Source organism: Apodemus sylvaticus, chromosome 16 (assembly GCF_947179515.1).
Source record: "Apodemus sylvaticus chromosome 16, mApoSyl1.1, whole genome shotgun sequence".
Lineage (NCBI taxonomy): Eukaryota > Metazoa > Chordata > Mammalia > Rodentia > Muridae > Apodemus > Apodemus sylvaticus.
In genome coordinates, this window is record NC_067487.1 from 57,620,416 (window position 1) to 57,642,652 (window position 22,237).

General features: G+C 42.6%; 1 protein-coding gene across 2 annotated transcripts in view; it reads left to right on the forward strand.

Moving 5' to 3' along the window:
• Mast4 (microtubule associated serine/threonine kinase family member 4) overlaps nucleotides 1-22,237 on the forward strand; it is a 606,534-nt gene that overhangs the window by 164,051 nt on the left and 420,246 nt on the right. For both annotated transcript variants that reach the window (XM_052160085.1, XM_052160077.1), the window contains exon 2: nucleotides 869-1,022. In XM_052160085.1, the coding sequence (XP_052016045.1) occupies nucleotides 869-1,022 (154 nt within the window). The remainder of the gene's footprint in view (nucleotides 1-868; nucleotides 1,023-22,237) is intronic.

A 22,237-nucleotide genomic window follows, 5' to 3' on the forward strand; every position in this document is an offset into this window, starting at 1 on the left:
GGCACAGATCTTGACATGAGTGCTTTGACCCAGGGGATTCTTTTGTAGAAAGCTGTCTCTTGAAGTGACTTTGGTTTCTCTGATTCTTATGACAGGCTTTCTTTTTAAGAGCTATAGAGTGATATAAGGATGTATTGATTTCCATTAAGGGCTGCAGTGCTTAGAAATTCCTCTCCTGTGTGTGTATGTGTGTGAGCAATATGTGAAACTTGATCTGCTTTTATATAGCAATATTTCAAAGAGGAGGGATCCACAGAAGGACGTGTTTTATATAGGGGTCCAGGCTACACATGTATGCATGTATAATTCACTCAGTTATTAAACTATACCTTCATTTTTTGCTCTTTTTCTCTCTCTGTGTGTATGTGTTTGTGTGTGTGTGCAGTTGTATGATGTTGAGTGTACATGTGTGTATATGGACGCCACAGGTTAACCTCAGGCATTATTCTTCAGGGACTTCCCGTCCTTTGGAAGATGTCTTTCATTTGTCTGGAACTCTCCAATAGGTTAGACTAATTTGCCAGCAAACCCAGGCACCCAATCCAGTCCATGCTTTCATGGCAAACACTTTGGTGACCAAGCCATATTCCCAGCTCTTGTTGGGGTCCAATAAAAACTATCCCACTGCATTAAAAATTGTGGTCATAATTTACTAAACTTAATCCTATTGATGCTGGGACTTTGCAGCGAGCAATATAGACTCTCAGATGGAAGGTATGAGAATAAAATTTAGAGCTCTCCAAACTCGTCACATTAAAAGCAGCGCTGGAGGGAGTGTGTTTGGGGAAGGAGACACACAGAAGAGAGCCTGAGAACCCGTTGTGCTGGGTGTCCCCAGGGAATGATGCCACTGTCCTTCTCTCCACAGCTTGACCACATACTGTCCCCGCCACCCATGCCGTTTCGGAAATGCAGCAACCCAGATGTGGCCTGTGGCCTCGGAAAGTCACTGAAGTACAAGAGACAGCTTAGTGAGGATGGGAAGCAGCTGCGTCGAGGGAGCCTGGGAGGAGCCCTCACCGGTAAGTCGGGGCGACATGGGCCAGAAGAGGAATTGGGCTTCTCTTACAGGGTCCTGTACAGCCTTTGAGTTCCGTGTGTAAAAGCCTGCCTGCAGCACCCTTTTCAAAAGTGTTACTTAGTCCAGAATGCAATTTAAATTAAGAACTTGAGTGGCAAAATTTATGGAATATAGTTTACATACAGTGACCTGGTCGTATTATGTACATACAGAAATGCATTTAGGAAAACTTATATTTTGGTATAACCACCAGCATGATCAAAATGTAAAAATGTGGGTGGAGACAGACAACAAGCCATACACACACACACACACACACACACACACACACATACATACACAGAGAGACATAAAGAGACACAGATGCACACACACACACACACACACACACATACACAGAGAGACATACAGAGACACAGATGCACACACATACACATACACAGAGAGACATACAGAAACACAGATGCACACACACACACACACTCAGAGACACACACACACACACACACATATAGAGACATAGATGCCCACAGACACATATATAGAGACATAGATGCCCACAGACACATACACACATACACACACACACTCTCAGAGACAGATATACAGAGACACAGACAACCACAAATGCACACAGACACACACACACACACACACACAAACACACACTCCTGTCCCAAGGTGACTAGACATCCACTTGCCCTGCTGTTGAGATTAATCCTATGTGTTTTTGGTTAACTGGGACATATATTCTCATGTGTTGTATCTGCTTTGTTACTCAGCATACCATTTTAATAATATATATGTATTATTGTAGAAATAATAAAGGTTCATAAGAAACTGATAAGGTGCCCAAATGCAAACACTTTATACTCCCAACAACAGTAGGTGAGCAAAGTACTTGGTGTGCCTCCTCACCAACCTGTGGTTTGGCCAGTCTTTGTGAATTTGGTCATTTCTGTTGTCCTAGATATTGTAGTTTTCTTTTCTTTTTTCGTTTTTTTTTTATTCGATATATTTTTTATTTACATTTCAAATGATTTCCCCTTTCCTGGCTCTCAACTCCCTGAATGTCTCCTAAGCCCTCTTCCCTCCCCCTGTTCCCCCATCCACCCCTTCCCACTTCCCTGTTCTGGTTTTGCCCTACACTGCTGCACTGAGCCTTTCCAGAACCAGGGGCCACTCCTCCGTTCTTCTTGGACATCATTTGATATGTGGATTATGTCTTGGGTATTCCAAGTTTCTAGGCTAATATCCACTTATTAGTGAGTGCATACCATGATTGATCTTTTGAGACTGGGTTACCTCACTTAGTATGATGGTCTCCAGCTCCATCCATTTGTCTAAGAATTTCATGAATTCATTGTTTCTACACATAAATCGGGCTGCTATGAACATAGTGGAGCATGTATCCTTATTGCATGCTGGGGAATCCTCTGGGTATATGCCCAGGAGTGGTATAGCAAGGTCCTCCGGAAGTGACGTACCCAGTTTTCTGAGGAACCGCCAGACTGAGTTCCAGAGTGGTTTTCTTTTGTGTTTTCCGTTAGCTTCCTGTTACTCTAACAGGAGCCTGAGACAATCAAACTATAAAAAGGAGAGGGTTTCTTTGGGCTGCTTTAGGAAGCTTGGTGGGCTTCATAGCTTTGGGACTGTGCAAATCAGCACCCCATGACTGGAAGCACACAGCTGCATAAGGCTGATCATCTTTTGGTGGGAAAGTAGAGAGAGAAAGAGAGGGAGCTGGTTCCCACAAGTCACTTCAAGAGCATGGCCCCAGTGACCCCCGAAGACCTCCTTCTCAACCCACCTCTTCAAGCTTCACTGCTGTGCAATAGCACCATACTGGATCCAGCCCTTTAGCACTTGGATCCTTAGAAGTCACGTGTGACACAAACTGTAGCGCATAGGTATTGCAGAGCAAGCTCTATGCTTATTGGATGCTTATATATCTTCATTTGTGAGAGCTATCAAATCTTCCCCTTTGTAAAACTACAGAGTTTCAGACATGCAACCTAAATGTTTAAGCGCAGAAGCAAATACTGTATGCTATTGAGTGAGCCTTTGACGCTCCTGTCTGTGAGACATCATGAGGAAGGAGGAAGTCGGAGAGCCTGGGACGGGGAAGGCTCAGAGGGAATGGTGGGCAAGCTGGACGGCAAGACGTGATTGGTCTGTAACACAGTTGGGTAACTGATTGGAAGCAATTCCGTTTTTAAGAATTCCATTTTTAAACTGTGGGCGGGGAGGGACCTAGAATGCTCTCATCATGAATGCTGTGTGCTGGAGGCGAGAAATATGCCAGTTACCCTGATCTAGTCATTCTGTATTATTGAAAATAATTGAAGTTTTCAGTGCATGCATTGAAAAGTATACCAGGGCAGGGATGTGGCTCAGTGATAGATCACTTGCGTAAGCACTCGTAGGCCCTAGCTTTGAACCCAGTACCACAAAGAGAAAGAAAGCAAGAAAGATGGAGAAGGAAATGAAGAAAAGCATATTTTAGTCTGTGGGTCTGTGTAATGGTGGGTCCATTGAAAATAAAAGTAGCTATTAAAAAAGAAGCCCCACAAATAACTTCTATCTATATTTATATAAATATCTTAAATATTTATTTATATTTAAAAGTTTTTATTTATACTTATAACTTTTATTCTAGTTTTAAATGATAAAGCCAAATAAGTATAAGTTAAAGCAAAAGCTATAGAAGAGACTTGCTTTTTCAACTTTCATGCTAAACTAAACTATAATGCACCACAGATTTGATTTTTTTTTCCTATTTCATCTTAGTGAATTTTTCCCTCTAAACATAAATATTTTTGAGGAACATGGTTGGTTTTAAGCCCCGAAGGAAGTTTTGTCTACATTTGACAGCTTCGTCTGCCAGTTCATAAATGGTCTGGAAAATACTTTGCATCAGTGTTTTTTTTTTATTAGAATTATGGGTTTTGGCTTTCTAGAAATGGAATTTCTAAGGAATGGAAATACTGCTTCCACATGGTCAGTAAAGTTGGAGCAGTTGGTTTAGAGAGGTGCACAGCTGGAATGGAGGAAGGTGATCCATGCCCAGGGAAGGGTAACCTTAACACACACACACACACACACACACACACACATACACACACACACACACACACGCCCAGGGAAGGGTAGCCTTAACACACACACATACACACATACACACACACACACACACACACACACACACACACACACACGCAGTGGCTCAGTAAAGTGCCTGCTCTGTAGGTGTGAGGTGCTAAGTTTGAACTCCACCCATGTACAATCAGAGTGTGGAAGCATTCATCTGTGTTCCCAGTGCCGAGGGAGGACAGTCCTGGGGACACTCTGTGCAGTTTATTTAGCAGAGTTGGGGAGCTTCCTGTTCAGTGAGAATCCTCATCTCATAGTTAAGGTAGAGAGCAAAATGGAAGATGCTCCTGTCAACTTCTGATCCTGTACATGTACACACATGTACATCACACACATGTATATGTATGTATGTGTATACTAGCATATACACATAAATGCATCCACAGGACACATGTGTATCATACACACACTCAACGCACTCACACACAGACCTACATCCTGCATGCATGGTGGTGCATGCATATCATCAAAGCTCTTGGAGGTAGAGGCAAGAGGCAGGTTTTAAGTTCAAGACCAGCCTGAGCTATGTATCGAGACCCTGTCTCAAAAAATAGAAAAGATTGTTCTTCCCTGAGTGACTACCCAGAGCTTGCTCATACTTAGCATGCTGCTGCTGCTGCTGCTGCTTCCCGCCTGCCTGCCAGGCCTGGTTTCACGTCCTCTGGTGGATGCAGATTGCCTTTGTAAGCAGCACAGTCCAAAGAGTCCTGGAGTCAAACCCTTAACTGACAGGAAGGGCCATGAAATCCTGATGGTTAAGATTCACCCTGTTTATTCATTTTAATTAGAAAGTTTATTTTAATTGAGCTGTTTTTGACAGCTGGGTGGTAACTGTTCTCACCTTTTCCCACTTTAAGTAGCTTATTAAACGCTTTGAAACGATTCAGAATCTTGCAGCGTATGACCTGGAGCATGGAATTTGGCCTTTAGCTTTGCGAGAATGAGTACTTGGCACCTGGCTCCCATTTCTTACCCTTGGCGGCTCTGTCACGTTTGTCCAACTATGATTTGGATGCTGTATGGCCATTGTGGATGCTTAAATCTTAGATGAGATAATTTTTTTTAAAAAATGTTTAGCCATCCTTAGAGGAGCTTTAAACAGCCATTGGACAGTAGTGACCTATGTTGGAAAATAGGTCCTTGAAAGCTGAGATACTGGGCAGTGGGGGAAAGCATTGGTAACTGGTCCTCTAGATAGTTTGGCTGGGGATTTAGTAAAGAAACATGTGGGAAGTGCTCAGCTCAGTGATGGGCAGCTATTAGCATTGTCTGGGGAGGGAACTGAATGAGGGGGCTTTGGAGTTGGTGGAGAAGAAGGCAAGCCCACCAAGCTCGCCTTGGTGCCCTGATTGATTCTATTTTTTCTTTTTAAAACCTGTTTCTTTGTTTTTTGAGGCAGAGTCTTGCACTGTAGTCTGGATTAGCCTGGAATATTCTATATAGCCCAAGCTCAGCCTCGAACTCACGGAAATCTTGCCTCGGCCTCCTGAATGCTGGGATTACAGGACTTAGGATAGGGTTACAGGATTGTAGGATTCCGTCTGCTTGATGCCACGCCTACACATGTATCAGGCACTGGGACGCAGATAAGGCAGCGTTGTCTCTGCTTCTAAATAACAAAATGTCTGCCAGTTTTAAGCAGCAATAACTAGGTGACCTCACCTTGGAACAAACCCTATCAGCTCATCTTATAAAAGAAAGCCAATTTTGTCTCCAAAACCCTGTGCCTGATCTAGTGTCTTACTTCAAAGACCAGGTGCTTTCCCACTACTTCCTTTCAACTCTAGGTTCTTCGGTTTGGTCTGATAGTTTCCTACTTACCACTGTGAGGAGTGAGGTAAAGATGGGAGAACCAAGCATTCCAAGTCTCATTAGCAGCATAGCAAGTTTGAGGCCAGCCTGGACTCTTTCTTGCCAAAAACTAAACTAAAATCAAAGATTTTGTGAAAGCTTAGCTTATGGTTTAAAAACATTTAGACTGACAAATTTCCTAAGCCTTTAGCTTTTTAAGAAACGAATCTGTGACCTAGTCATTTATTTATTTCTAATGATATCTAATATTAAAATCTTCCTTGTGGCAGGACCATTTTTGGTGAGTTATATTTATTGACTTATTTAACCCATGAGAGGGGACACACTTATCCCTGTTTTACAGACCAGGACACTGAGACACAGGCATGGTGTTTGTAAACAAGAGCCAGAGATTATGCCTAGGCAGGTGCCTGCATAGCCATTGTGAAGCTCTTTAGCATAGCAGGTACCCGGCAGGTTTAAAATAAACTTTAAATTCCAGCAGGATTAATTAAAGCGAATTTTAGATAGGAGAATCTTTGCTTACTTGGAATCTGGGGCTGTGACTCAATCTGTAGGGCTCCCAGTCCTTTAATTAAAGAAAATTAAATCTAAGCAATTAATGCATATTAAAAAAACTTTAAATTCATACATTCGTTAGCCCAGCAGTTCTATTTCTGGGAATTCATTGCAAGCAAACAGTCATGAATATGTGTGGAGAATTAGCACTAGTAATGTTCAGAGCAGCACTATTTATAATAATTAAAATTACATGTCATCTAAATACCTGCCAAGAGGATATTGATTAAACATATTATAGAATATATACAAAGTGGAAAACAATATAAACATTGAAAAGCATGCTGTAAAAAATAAATTTGAACACTGAAAAAGGTTCCTAACATTTAATGTGAAATCCTGTTGCTGAGTGCTCTCAAACTATTACATGCTTGGTAAAACTTCCTATAATTGTAATTAAATAATTGAATATTTGATAAGGGGGGAGAACTATGCTAAAGATTTTTTTCTGAACTGGCTCGATGATTAAACGGGCTCCCTTCTTATATAGTTGTGTGAAGGGTACTCTGTTTTGTTTTGTTTTTTTTATACCCTGCAGTTCAATCCATGGGGGGATTTTTTTCCCTCTAAGGTTTTTGTTGTTGTTATTCATTTGCATCATTCATTGATCCATGTCAGCAGAAATAATTCTGTATACTCTCAGAACACTCAATGACAGACGATTATCAGTTCCTGGTTTATGTGGCTGAGGGGCTGAGGGGATGTGGAACCCTATTTTAGCTCCAGTAGGCTTGCTTACAGTATTCACTTGGAGTCTAACGTGCTCTTCCTCCTTTGTCTCTCAGATTATCCGATACACAAAGTGATAGAGTGAGAGGTGAGGTCCATCTGTACAAACGTATTTCAAACATTTGTAAGCAGTGTGCTGCTACCTTTTCATTGGCCAGGACAAGCCAAGTTGTGGAAGCACATTCCACCGTGATTGTTGGGCAAGGATGCAGAATATAATGCTAAGAACTTAGACAATTAGGACCAGTGATTCTGTCCACCATAATTAGCTTCTGTCTTTTAAAACAATCCTTTATGATAAACATATCTATTTCTGAGTTATAAAAATATGTGTTCAATGTCGATAACTCAGAAAACGCAGAGCTTTCAGAAAGGATAAATCAGCAGAGCCATAATCATACCATGATTTGAATGAATGGTATTCATGTTTGAAATTGCAAAAAGTTTCCTTCCCCAAGTAAAGATCTGAATCACCAAGAGTATTGAGTTAAAGAGAGGGAGACAAACATTGCTCGCTTGCTGATTCTATCTTTTCAGGGCTGACATTTAAACAATAGACCCAGCGCTTGCTATGCCCATCATGACGATTTTTTTTTAAGCTAATGTTTTCTGTCTTCATGGCCCACTGCTTGCTAAATAGATAGAATCAGCGTGTAAACAGTGACTGAGCTCTGGAGCCCCCTGATGAGGAAGAGAAGCAGCACTCTTCTAATCATTATACAGGCCCTTTAGTCTGGGCAGAGATACACACTCTTGTGCCTCACAGTTCAGACTTGAGGATCTTTGAATCCTGCCTTCTAGATACGCAGATGAGTGGCCCTACTCCATCACCCTGTGTTCCCTGGTTGTGATGTGTGTCATAGCTCCACAGTTACAATGAAGGCTCCTTTTCCTCAGGGAGTCCCTTTTGTTTTCTAAAGGATGTTTGAGTTATTTAAAATATAAAGAAAAGCAGAATCAATGCATTTCCCATAGACTGCTATAGAAATGCAATGTACACATCACACCAATGGATTAACCTGTAGACAGCATTGACTAGGAGTTCTAAAACTGTTAGAGTGTTTGTTTGTTTGTTTTTTTTTTTTTTTATCACAGATGAAATGGAGAAGTTTTGCTCTTCTGGGCTTTGGAAATGAAACCTGTCTGTCTGTCTGTCTGTCTGTCTTATTTTTGTAGTGCTTCAAGCATGTTAGGCAAGTGCTATACCCTTATGTTAAACCCAACCCAATACTAGAACATTTTAATGATCTTATTTGAAGAAAGAAAAGATAAACATCATGATCCCAGGAAACAGTATTTCCTTCTAAAATTAGCTTAGAGGCAATCATATTGGAGTAAGTCAGTCTTTGGCCATGTCATGGGTTCTTTAGCTTAGTGGGCAAATCTGGAAATTATCAAATTAAAGTGCCTATGGTATTTAGTAATCTCTCACTTGGATGCAATGTGTCTGTCCTGTATGCTCTAGTTTTCTCTTGTGATGAGTGCCTGTATAAGAGTGCTGTTAGTGTGACACTCCAACAAGGCCACACCTACTAATAGTGGCACTCCTTAGGCCAAGCATATACAAACCATCACATTCCACTCCCTAGCCCCCATAGACTTGTTCAAACACATGAATCTATCGGGAGCCATACCTAAACATAGAATAATAGAAAAGCACATTTAGTGCAACTTCTAAGGCCCCTATAGTCTATAGCAATCTTGACAGTGTTAAAAGTCCAAAGTTTAAGCTGTCTTCTGAGATTCATCCAATCACTGAACTGTAATCCCCAAAGCAAGACAGAAAATAAGTTGGGCAAACTCCAAATTCTGCATCTCCATGTCTGATGTCAAAGCTGTCTTCAGATCTTCACTTTGTTTACATTTTTTTTTGACTGAAAAACTTTTTCTCTTGAGTTGGTTCCACTCTGTTAGCAACTTTCCTCAGCAGATATACCACAGCACTGGCATTGCAAGCATCTTGAGGTCTCCAAGGCAACTTCAGTGTTACAGCTTCTTGTTCTATGTCTGGAATCCACACATGATCTTCTGGGTTCCTCCAACAAGCTTGAGTCATTTCTCCACCTCTGCCTTCTGTAGCACTCTAGACTCTGTTTGACTCCACTCTACTGCTGCTGCTGTTCTTGGGGACCATTCCATGGTATTGGCATTTCCAATATGCTGGGATCTTCTGCTGCAACTAGGATTCACCAATAGTCTCTCACAGGCTCTCTTCATGGTGCCAAGCTTCAGCTTCTTTGCCTGACCCCTGTAGTCCTGGGCCATAACTGCACCTTCACCAGTGGCCTTCCATGGCCTCTCACAGTGTCAAGCCTCAGCTGCTCTTCATGACCTCCTTCATGCCTTCAGTCACCACCTGGGCGACTCTTACACATTACCAAGTACAGCTGCAGCATGAGGTACAACCTTGTCTATCTCTGGAACACAGCTTCTTTGTGCTTTCAGAAAATACTTCTCGGAAGATTTCACCTCACTGATACTGGTCTCCTCTTAATCACCACTAATTTTTTTGCCCCATCTAACCAGCATCAATTGTCCCAGAAGTCTTCTTCTCTTGACTATAAAGCCAGAGCTAAATGACCAAAACTTCTGAGTTTTGCTGTTTCTGGGACTGGAACAGGCCTAGAACCTGCTCTGTTCAAGGTTGGTCTTGAACTCAGAGACCTACTTGCCTTTGTCTCTGGGTATTAAAGGCTTGTACTACCTGGACCTGCCTGGACCTAACCGTATCTGGGTGGGATCCTGTCTCAAGGTTACCACTCCTTAATTCAATGTAATATCCTTGAACACAGGATTCAACTCCATTTTACTTCCTGGTGCCCCTTTAATATTTGAACCATATATTTTATATTTTTTCTTTTTAAGCTTGCTCCTTTTCATTAAAATGCTCTTCATAAGAGTGAACTGTAGTAACCACTCAGCAGAATTTATACCAGGCTGTTTTGAGACTACCTTTTTCAAGGCAATTAATCTAAATCTCTTCACTTTAGCCTCAGGCAGACTCTTCAGATAATGGCAAAAAAACAGCCACATTCTTCACCAAAAACATCACAAAAACAGTCTTTATGCCACATACTGAAATTCATCTCCGCTGAAACCTCTTGGGCCATGTCTGCACAGTTCAAATCACTCTTAGCGACAAAGTCTTCCATATTCCTTCTAGAATGTCCCATTAAGCCCCACTTAAAGCATTCCACTGCTTTCCGAATCCAAAGTCCAAAACATCCACATTCTTCCACATAAAAGCATAGTTAGGCCTATCATAGAAAATACCCCAGTCCCTGGGACCAACTTCTGTCTTAGTTAGGGTTTTACTGCTGTGAACAGACACCATGACCAAGGCAACTCTTATAAGGACAATATTTAATTAGGGCTGACTTACTGCTTCACAAGTTCAGTCCATTATCATCACGGTGAGAGCATGGCAGCATCCAGGCAGGCATGGTGCAAGAGGAGCTGAAAGTTCTATATCTTCATCTGAAAGATGCTAGGAGTAGACTGGCTCCCAAGTGGTTAGGAGGTATGTGGTCCACCACCATAGTGGCACACTTCCTCCAATAAGTCCACACCTACTCCAGCAAGGCCACACCTCCTAATACTGCCACTCCCCTGGCCAAGCATTTTCAAACCACCACAGTAGTTTAAAAGCGAGAACAAAGAAGAGTATGAAAGCTACATGAGAAAAACCACAAGTTACATAAAGGAAAAGCCTTTAGAATCAAAGTTATATTGGATACTTTGGAGGAGATTGGAGTAATGAATTAAAGTTCTCAAAGACCATGAATGCCGACCTAGACTAACATACTCAGAAAAACTATCTGCCACAGTTGAAGGAAAAAGAAAACAAATCCATGATATGAATAAAATATAGAAAATGATACTTTGGTGATGAGAGGAATAAACATAACCTATAGACTGCAGAACTACATGTGAGTTGAAACACTTTGGGGGTTGCATATCAGATATTTACGTTACAATTCACAACAGCGGCAAAATTAAATTTCTGAAGTAGCAACAAAATAATTCCATGCTTGGCGAGTAACTACAACATAGGAGCTGAATTTCAGTTGCAGCATTAGAAAGGTTGAGAACCACTGTTGTAGAAAGCAAACAAAGCTATAATGTAACCTATTATTACTGAAACACAAAGTAACACTGAGACTATAAACAAAACAGCAACACAGTGACACACACCTTTCAAAAATAACTTTAAAAATAACAGCCTCAGTTCTCCAATCAAAAGACACAGGGTGGCTAAATGGATCAATAAAGAAAACCGTTATCTATTGTCAACAAGAAACTCATCATAGCTTTAAAGATAGGCTCTACCTTAGAAGGGCAAAAGTAATCAAATGAGACCCGGAATTAGGATAGCAGGGATTGCTATCCTATATCTGATAAAACAGACTTCAAGCTAAAACTAATTGGAAAATATTAAAAAGAAATAGTTTAATCAAAGGAAAAATGAATCAAGAAAGCATTATTATCCTGAACATACATGTACCAATCCTTGATGTTTCATAAAAAGTGTACTACTGGTATTTAAGACACAGATTAACAGCAATCCATTAGCAGTAGATGGTCTCTACACCCAACTTTCTCCAATAGATAAACCATCTGGACAAAAAATAAGCAAAGAAACATCAGAACTAAATGGTATCATATGTGAAAGAGACTTAAGAGTTATCTACAGCATGTTTTACATGAACATCAAAGAATACACAGTCTACTCAACATCCCAGGGAAGCTTCTCTGAAAGAAACCATATTCTGGGACACAAAACATAAGCTTAACAAAATCAGAAAGACTGAAATAACTATGTATCCTTCCTAACCACAATGCAGGAAAACAGCAAAAACCAAATCTATAGTAAATTCATAAACTCATGAGACTAAATTCAAAGAAGTCAAGAGAGGCTCCCAACAGGCCCCGCCATCTTACCGCTAACATCATCCCTGCTCACACCTTTCACAGCACAACGTCTAAAAGAGCTATGCGTACTACTGTTTACCCAGATATTTGCTTTCTCAAAATTTTAAATGTATCATCTTCACCTACATATACCACCCCAGTGTATGCCTGCATGCCACTGCTCCTGCCAAGGCGGCCCAGTGACTACTGTTTCCAGTGACTTGTTCCTATCCTATTCTTTGTTTGTTTATAAGGCCCAGTCTGATAAACTCTCTCAAAATGATTCTCTCCTTTCTGTGACTCCACAATCCCACTGAAATAATCAGCTTAACATGTTTCATGGGTACTTCAAACCCTAAGACAACTATGTTGTGGGAGGGGTTTTTACCCATTTTCTTTTCTACTTGGTGTTCTGTGTGCATCTTGTATCCTGTACTGGTCAGACTTTCCTTAGATTGGGAAGGTTTTCTTCTATGATCTTTTGAACATTTGATCTATGCTGTTGACCTGGGATTCATCTCCCTTATCTATTCTTATATCTATTCTATAATTTTAAAGTTTGATCTTTTCATGACATCCAAATTTCCTGCATAGCATTTTTCCTATTTTTTTATTTCATCTAGTTCCTCTACTTAGTCTTTGAGTCCTGATAGTCTGCCTTTTGTTTGATTCATTCTGCTTGAAAAGCTTTCCTTTGAGCTTTCTAGTAGGGTTATTGAGTTTTTCCATCCCATCTGGAATTCTTTTTCAGTGTTTCTCTTTATTGGTTTTTGTCATTGTCGTTTTCATCGTGTATTGTCTTGAACATCACTCAGGCCGTTATTCACTTTAAGTTCATTGAGCTGTGTTGTTGTTTTTGTTGTTGTTGTTGTTGGTGGTGGTGGTGGTGGTGTGTGTGTGTGTGTGTGTGTGTGTGTGTGTACTTATCTCCTTGAATTCTTTGATGAAGTTTACAATTGTCCTATTTTTAATTCCGTGTTTTGGGGTTCCCCTAGGTAATTCTCCTTGACAAGCATTCCTGTAGAGCTGTTGGATTTCAGGGGAATATCAGTTTGATCTTTCATATTGTTTGTAGTTTTGTGAGGATATCTGGATATCATCTTTCCTTAGTTCTGTGCCTGGTGCAGTCACATCACGTTGTGACAGAGCACAGATATTTGTTGGATATGGCTTTTGTAAAATAAAGTCAGGTAGCCTCAGGGGACTGGGCTGGCTTGCAACATATAAGTCCTTGTACAAGCCTGGAGTTTGGGCATAGATCTGGGGGGTTGGGATGGTGTGTGGAAGGGGGGGATTAAGAGGGCTCCTTCAGCTAGATTCTGGTGTAAGATACATAATACTGGGTGAGGTGGAGAGGATGAACATGGAACCTGAGGGGCCTGTAGGAATAGTTGGGAGAGTATGGCCTAACCAGAGTCTGGATGGAGTGGGGTGCAAACAGGTATAGCTAAGCCAAGGAACTTGATGTAAGACCTATGTAGGTCTGGAAGTTGGCAAGTGAGTATGAGGGGAAGGATCGGGCAGAATCATCCAGCTAGACTCTAGCATAGGAAGTGCAGGACCCAGCTGGTCAGCGAGCTGGGCTGGGGTGCTCAAGGGGACTGACTCTAGGTTGTCAGGAAATTTAATTTTTAATGTGCGTTTCCTTATTGCTGTTTGCTAATAAACTTAGTATATTTTTAAAAATAGTCAAGGCAGTTTAATAAGGTTTGATGTTCACTGTATTGAGCCCTGAGAGGATGTTAGAAGGGGAGCCAGGGAGAGAGACTATCAAATGGTTGGGAAGAAATCGGAAGGCAGTCTGAATATAGGATTTCCTGGGAGCATTGAGAACCCTCTTATAGTCTCTTATAGTCTGAGGCCCGGTGGAGGGAAGCCTGAGTTGTGTTGGGTGAAGTCAGGGCTCCAGGGGATGAGTCTTTGAGGGGCAAGAGTCCCACTGAAGGCAGTGAGAGCCTCAGCCAAGGGTTATTCCAGACCCTGCTAGAGAAAGTAGAGCTGAACTGTATGGTGATGGAAAGTTTTAGCATCAATGGTGACATTCTACAGGGATTGATCCAAACCTGGTAGGATCTCGGGAAACAGCCTGGGGCGTGGACCTTGGGTGGTATTGGGCAACGAGTAGCAGACTGGCTGAGGTTCAGAGAAGCAGTCCTTGAAGAAATAAGATTAACTTATAAAGGACAAAGCAACTCTTGTGTTACTCTTTGGATTCTCTCAGTTTGGGTTCGTTCCCTTTGGTCAGTGGTAATGTTAGGAAAGATGGGCCAAGCCAGAGCTATGCATAATTCACAGTACAGTGCTACTGACTTAATGCACTTGCTTCTGTTTGCTTTGCTGTTTCTGAGTACTTATGAAGTCTCTCCGCTGGAAGTGCATGGCCAAGGGCAGGGATTCTTCTAAATCGGGCTGCTATTCCTTTGTAGATCAAGGCAAAGGTACCAATACGGTCACCTCTACTTTACCCGGCGATTCCCCTAAATGTGCTCAGACATCCTCTATCATCATAATCTTTTGCTGGTAGACTAGAGGATGTCTGAGCACATTTAGGGGAATCGCCGGGTAAAGTAGAGGTGACCGTATCGGTACCTTTGTCTTGGCAAGAGCATGAGGTTTCACGAAGCCTTTGGAACCACTCACAATCTTCAGAGTGGGAGTCACTTTCTGTCCTGCATGTTTTTCTATGCTCTCCAGACATTTACCATCGAGGGTAAATGTTTTGATGCATTTGTGGAAGTGTCTGTAGTTTTTCCTTGTCAGGGTAAAGATCTCCTGAGACCTAGACTTAATGGGACACACAGCTGTCAGCTGGTTCTTCCGGCAGATGCCGCCTCCCAGTGGCGCTGACAGAGAGGCTTCTGCCACCATCCATCCCTTTGCAGATGGTCTATTGAGGAGTCATTGCCTCTCTTAACTCTCCTGCTCATACCCCACTTCCCAGCCCTGAGCTGCCAAGTGGCTGCACCACGTTCCCAAACAGGTGACACAGTTTTCATGGAAGCTCGCATCTCTCCATCCTACATGTTGTGCCAGTGATGCCGGAGGTAAGAAGGCAGGCCTGAGGGGATGGGAAGATGAAGAAACTGATGAGGGCTCAAAGAACCACATGCACTTAATACCAAGAGACAGACAAAAGTGAAGGAGTTCCAAAGACCAGTTGAGCCAGTTGAATGGGGTTTTACAACTCTATACCTGATAAAGCTTGAAGGATTTAAAATTTATGATACAGTCCTGGGTACTGATTCAGATACGGTTTTACATAAAAAGCCTGATTTCTCAACAGGTGTTTGAAGTGCTCTTTGTAGAGGAAATGGTTAACATGAGCCCCAAGTCATGGTTAGTATGATATTTAAAGACCTTGGGGAAGAAATACTCTCTAGGGAAGCTAAAGGATGTTAAGTTTGCTTTCTTGGCCATCAACAGAATGTTTTGGATGGGACAAACTAAATCTAGTAGCTAAGAGTCTTCAAAGGCCACCAGAGAAGAGAATGTGTACTAGCAATTTAAAGTTTCTTCTGGTGTGATTTTTTTCAAGATGGTGTGCATCTAAGTAATTCTATAAGGGGCTGTCTATACCAGTTAGTCTAAGAAACCTAACAGAAATGAACTAAAAAAAAGCTATATAATTAAATTTAGAAAGTTAAAGGTTTCACAAACTCCCTCTTCTAGCTACGTTCTTATGTTCTAGGTGGTTCTGCACATGACAGACTTTGGTCTGTCCCAAGTCCTTGGTGTCTTCCCAAGGAGATAAATCTATTTGCTAAATCCAGGTACCAAAAATTCAAGTTTTTGTTCTTTAGATTTCTTTTAGGATAAGAAACTGGTTATATTTTAGCTGTACATTAGAAAGGTGTTTTTATGAGATAAGATAATTAGTGTCTAGCACACCCCAGGCTTGAACCTTCTGGAATCACACGTATGAAAGTATGTGCCATCCTCCCTGGCTTAAGGCATTGATAACTTTTTGTAGGACAATTATGTTCCTTTTCTTGTTGCTTACTATCCATTGTTTTGCACCTTCCTCCCATATGAAGCATAATAAAAATATGTTTCTGGACCATGGGACTTGGCCGGTGTCTTAGTCAGGGTTTCTATTCCTGCACAAAAACATCATGACCAAGAAGTAAGTTGGGGAGGAAAGGATTTATTGAGCTTACATTTCCATACTGCTGTTCATCACCAAAGGAAGTCAGGCTGGAACTCAAGTAGGAGCTGATGCAGAGGCCATGGAGGGATGTTTCTTACTGGCTTGATTCCCCTGGCTTGCTCAGCTTGCTCTCATATAGAACCCAAGAGCACCAGCCCAGAGATGGCAACACTCTCAATGGTGAGAACCCTTTCTCTGTGATAACTGCAGCCTGTGTCAAGTTGACACACAAAACCAGCCAGAACAGCCAGTGCTGGGCAGTGAGGGCAGATGTTCTCAGTGGCGCCTAAGCAGTCTCCGAAGTGTTTAGATTTGGAAGTTTGGTATATTTGGAACTTAAAAGGGACAAAGAAATCCTTGAGGTGCTCATTTAATACTTTCAAATTGAGTCCCCCCTTTCTACCAGGGGTGATGGTGGGATAGATGGACAAAGCCAGATTACAGGAAACCCACATCCGTGATTTCAATGACTGAATGTATTCTGTTCCATTTGCTTTTCTGATCCTGTAACCTCTTTTTGGTAAAGAGTGACAGCTGGGGCTGGCGAGACGGCTGTGCAGGTAAAGGCCTATACCACTAAAGCCTGACTCATCCAAATTTCAACCCTGTATTCTACATAGTCAGAGAAGAGAGTCTACCCCCATCTGTTGTCCTCTGACTTCCACATGTATGCCATGTCATGTTTGTCCATGTACATGCATGTGCACAAACACACAGAACAAATAAATGTAAAAATGTATTTTGTAAAACCTTCCTCACAAGGTAAATATCCCAGACTGGAGAGTGTTGGATTCCATGATGCCCAACTATCAGTACGCTTACTTCTTAAGGTCCATCCACTTAAGAATGTTACAGTGGGCTTCATGCTTCAGGGAGGGTCTTGTAGGGTGAAACCTCTGTGTGCCCTATTTTCTCAAGCTCCCTTTGTGAGTAAGAAGGAAATCATCTCATCTCCCACGCTGAGAGAGAAACCCTTTGCTGAGAAGAGTGTTCCTCTGTTTATTCCCACTCTGTAGAGCTCCCCCTCCCCTGTCTCCATCATAGCACATTCTCCCGCTCCTGTGGCTGGGCAAAGACCCCTGCCATCTCCTCCGGTGGAACAGGCCAGTAGGAGCCCTGTCCCTTGTCCTGACATTGAGCTTGCCGGCCATCTATCTCTCTCTTAAAGCTTGTTTCCATCAGCCAGTCAGAGCCCCTGGGGGTGTCCAAGTTATTTTGACTTCATGGAAATGACACTGACTTTTAGTCAGCTCCACAGGAGAAAGAGAAGGCAACGAAATGCAAATGCCACCAGTGGGGAAGGTTAAAGATTTATAAAAATTAGTGTTTGTGATGCATTAATGAGGCTGCTGCTGGTGGTGGTCTACATCTGTCACTGTCGTGCTCGGTTGTCATGTAGGTACTTAATCAATGCATATTGACCGGGCTAAATTTATTTTCTTGTGTCTGCCTAGACAGATGATCTCTCTGTTCTCTGATGGTTGTCTCAGGCACCTGTCTCAGACCTGAGTCTGAAGGGAAGGCAGTGGGGTAAGGCTCCTCCTTGCTTTCCTCAGAGAGAGGGGGGGAGGGGGAAGGGAGAGGAAGAGAGGAGAAGAGGGAGAGGAAGAGAGGGAGAGAGAGAGAGGGAGAGAGAGGGAGAGGGAGGGAGGGAGAAAGGGAGAGGAAGAGAGAGAGGGAGAGGGAGAGGGATAGAGGGAGAGGGAAAGAGGGAGAGGGAGAGAGAGGAAGAGGGAGAGGAAGAGAGAGAGAGAGAGGGAGAGAGAGGGAGAGGGAGGGAGGAAGAAAGGGAGAGGAAGAGAGAGAGGGAGAGGAAGAGAGAGAGAGAGGAAGAGAGAGAGAGAGAGAGAGAGAGAGAGAGAGAGAGAGAGAGAGAGAGAGAGAATGATATTTAAATACCCATTTTCATCCTTATAGGAACTCAGGGAAAGTCCTACTTAGTTTGATTATTTCCACCCAAAATTCCAGAGTTGCCCATGTGATAGCAGCAGGTGGTGGGTCTTTGGGATGGCTAGGTTCTAGGGACTCTGTCTCACTCGTGTCTTATAAGACATTAAGCCCCCTGCAAGTGGGGTGCTCGTCGACCCGCCTTGTGCCAGGGGAGCCATAGGAGCCGGTCGCTGTCAGACTGACTATACACCAGCTTCCCCTTCAGGAACTTTCTACCTCTGAAATTATGAGAAGGAATTTTTCTTATTTTTATGAGTTACTTGGGTTTAGGTTCTTAGTAAGAAACCGTGACCAGTGTAGCTTCTTAGTACTGTTCCATATTTAGCTTCAAGAAGAATTCCATGTCGTCTCAGGCAGCTCCCTAGCCTGCTATGGAGAGCCGTGTGTGAATGAGCAGCTGTACGCATGTGCAGTGGCGTGTGCTGGCATGTATACAAACACTCCATTGAGCACGTGCTTTTAATCACTATTCTTTAAACAAAGGGATGCCTCCATTTTTTTTTTCCTCTTAAGTTACTCTGAAAGATGGAAACCCCTTTATTAAAGTAGCTAAAGCATCTCCCTAAAGTCAGATTAAGGAAAAAAGTTTAGGCCAGTCTAATAAATATAAACTTTATGTCTTAGTCAGGGTTTCTATTCCTGCACAAGCATCATAACCAAGAAGCAAGTTGGGGAGGAAAGGGTTTATTCAGCTTACACTTCCACGTTGCAGTTCATCACTAAAGGAAGTCAGGACTGGAACTCAAGCAGGTCAGGAAGCAGGAGCTGATGCAGAGGCCACGGAGGGATGTTTCTTACTGGCTTGCTTCCCTTGGCTTGCTCAGCCTGCTCTCTTACAGAACCCAAGAATACCAGCCCAGAGATGGTACCACCCACAAGGGACCCTCCCGCCTTGATCACTAATTGAGAAAATGCCCCACAGCTGGATCTCATGGAGGCACTTCCTCAACGGAAGCTCCTTTCTCTGTGATAACTCCAACCTGTGTCAAGTTGACACACAAAACCAGCCACTACACCTTACTAAATAAGGAGAGCTAGGTCATCCACCATGGCCTTCTCTGTTCTGGGGAATATTAAGGCATGAGGGCTTGCTTGGTTGGGTTTGGTTCTCTTTTGCTAGTCTTTGACTATACCGGTATAGGGAAATAACATTTTTTAAAAGGAAAGCAATAAGTTACGCATGTATAAATGGGAACCGATCTTTTCTGGATTCCCATTCCGTTCCAGGGCTGGAGGCGTGTGGCTCAGTGGTCAGTGTTGTCTTGCTGACCATGTGTGTTGCTGCTGCTGTTGTCCCTTGGGCCACCCTTCTGTCACTCCCCAGGTGCCCATCTTCCCGTATTTTGCCTGTTGCTCATGGATAAATTGCTTCTACCTTTTACTGCTTGGATACCTGCTACTCCTCTCACTTGTTGATAGATTTCCTGAGGACTTTCCCTTGTATCCTCCAAGCAAATCCTCATGCATTGCAAGGCCTCCGTGCTCAGTAATTGAGCTGCTAAGCAGCCTGCAGTGCGCCCAGCTGCAGTAAAGAGCTGCTGTTTCCGTAGCTGCACATTCGCTGCAGGGCTTAGGGCATACATGTAGATGGGTATTTGAATTCAGATTTCTTTAGGCTTCCTTTATTTACATGTGGCCATCCTGTCCTGAAGCCTTAGAATGATTCTGTATTTAGGCCTCGTCAGATGTGTCGTCTCATAGGTCTCTGTGAGCCAGGAGTGACAACGGAGAGTCAGGATACACAGACACTAATACATCTCCACCAGCTACTCTATTACACTGGAATCAGGACCATCTTTGTAGATGACAGCTGACAGACTCCAGGCAGATCGGATATGGGATATACTTGTCAGTTTGCAAAAGTTAGTGTTCATATGCCCTATTATGATGCCATCCAACACCCACAGCGCTCTCTGTGGATTCAATAAATGTGTTTGAATGGCTAGCAGAAAATGATCAGGCTTTTGAGCTTGAGAGATGACCATTTGGAGGGTGATTGGAATGGCCAGTTGGTAACCTTCCCTATCTCAGTCCACTGATTTCTCCATAAACATGCCTGAATTCATTTTCTCCCCCCCCTTTCTCTCTCTTTAGAAAAGAAGGCATGTTAAGGAGCCCGGTGATAGTGTTACTGTAAAATACAAAGCAGTGACCTTGGAGTTCACAGCTACTTAATGTCGTGGGAGATTTCAGAAGTAGTCAGTGGCTAAGTAATAGACCAGAAATGGAAAGGCGGAATTCCTGCTCCACACCTGCCACTCATTTTCAGACAGAGCTGAGGCAATCATGATGCTAATCTGGGCTTTGAGTTTTCTTTCCTTAAATATAAGGGCACTCTTATGATGTACTTTATAAAGCACGTGGGTATTTGTGAAGATTTAATTCACTGCATAGGATTGCAGCTTGGATAACAATGTCCCCATAGATCTTGTTGTTTTTGAACCAGATGGATTTGGCAATTACTAACTTTGGAGAACAGTTTCTACCCTTCTGACTGAGACCTCTCAAACCAGACATAGGGACCTTGAAGTATTTGTCATTAAGGCAAGAGAGGAGATCTGTGTGTTATTTTGAGACAATGTTTGCTTTATAGCCATAAAAAAACAAACCATATAAAACTTGTTTTAGATTTCTTGCTTTTAATCCATTACTCAACATTAACAAACATTTCTTAAGGCAAAAAAAAATAATAACAGCTTTAGGGATTATATATAGGCATCATCATTGTGGAGAAAGAACCCAAAATCTGTTTAGAGTAGGCCCAGCAGGGAATTGTTAGTGATTCTAAAAAAAAATACACATAGTAACACACGCTTATGTGAAAGGGGCTGTGTATAGATATTTCCTTGAATAGGAAGCTTGATAAGGAATTTGGGCCTGGCTGGAAATGTCTGCATATTTGGTGTTGTGGGGTTTATTTTATCCCCTCTAAGGCTGATCTTGTTCTGTTCGTTTATCTTGCAAGGCTCCTGGTCCCGATTTCTCCTTGGCTTCTGTAATAACTGTTCAGATGTAGGACAACTGTCAGCAATGTTTAGCATCACGGGCCTGTGGGTGACATTCAGCGACATCAATCAAGGCATCTGGTCACGGAGGGGAATGTTATTGAGTAGGCTTCATAACTTCTTTGAAAAGTAAGATAGTCAGCACAAGTCATTTTCTCGTCTTTTGAGGGTAGGCAGCTCCCTCTGAAATCTGTGGTATATTGTGGAGGTGGTGGACTCGTACACATGCTTCTTAAAAGATAAAAATCAAAGCCAGAGAAGCAGCAAGGCATCTTCCATATAAAGTTTAAGGCTCCTGAGGGTTGTTGTTGTTGTTGTTGCTGCTGTCATGAAACAAAGAAGGGAATCAAATTTCAATATTCTAAAGCACGTGGAACTGTAGAACAGCAAAGGATGAAGTATCCTGGAAAGAAAAACAAATAAAGACAGAGAGGAGACATAAGTGCTAGTCTACAGAAGCGCAGTGCATTCTGGGTATGGGCTCTGGTGCTGGGCTGAGTGTGATGTGAGCTTCAGTCCCAGAGGACATGGAGTTCTCAAGGTGGCAGAGTATATGGTACCCAGAAATCAGTATCACTCTATGTGTGTATACACACGGAGAACATGGCGTGATGAAAGAGACTGAGAAGTATCTCTGGTTTAAAAGCATAGCTGCTTTTCCAACGATGCCCCAAAGGGTGATGCGTCTAGAGGGGACCTGGACTACAGTCTGTGTGTTCAGCAAGTGCTGTGCACTTTGCATACGTTGTCCACTCTCATCATTACTAGACGTGAGGAAAATCACGTTCATAGGAGAGAGCTGTTCACCCAGGGTTCCCGAGCTAGTGGATGTTGAGCCATGGTGCGAGCCTGTGCCTGGCTGTTGCCCAGCCCACCTGGCTATTGGAATGAGAATCAGTGTTCCCAAGGTGCCCAGCCCTGGGAAGGGCTTGTTCCATCCTAGGCATGGCA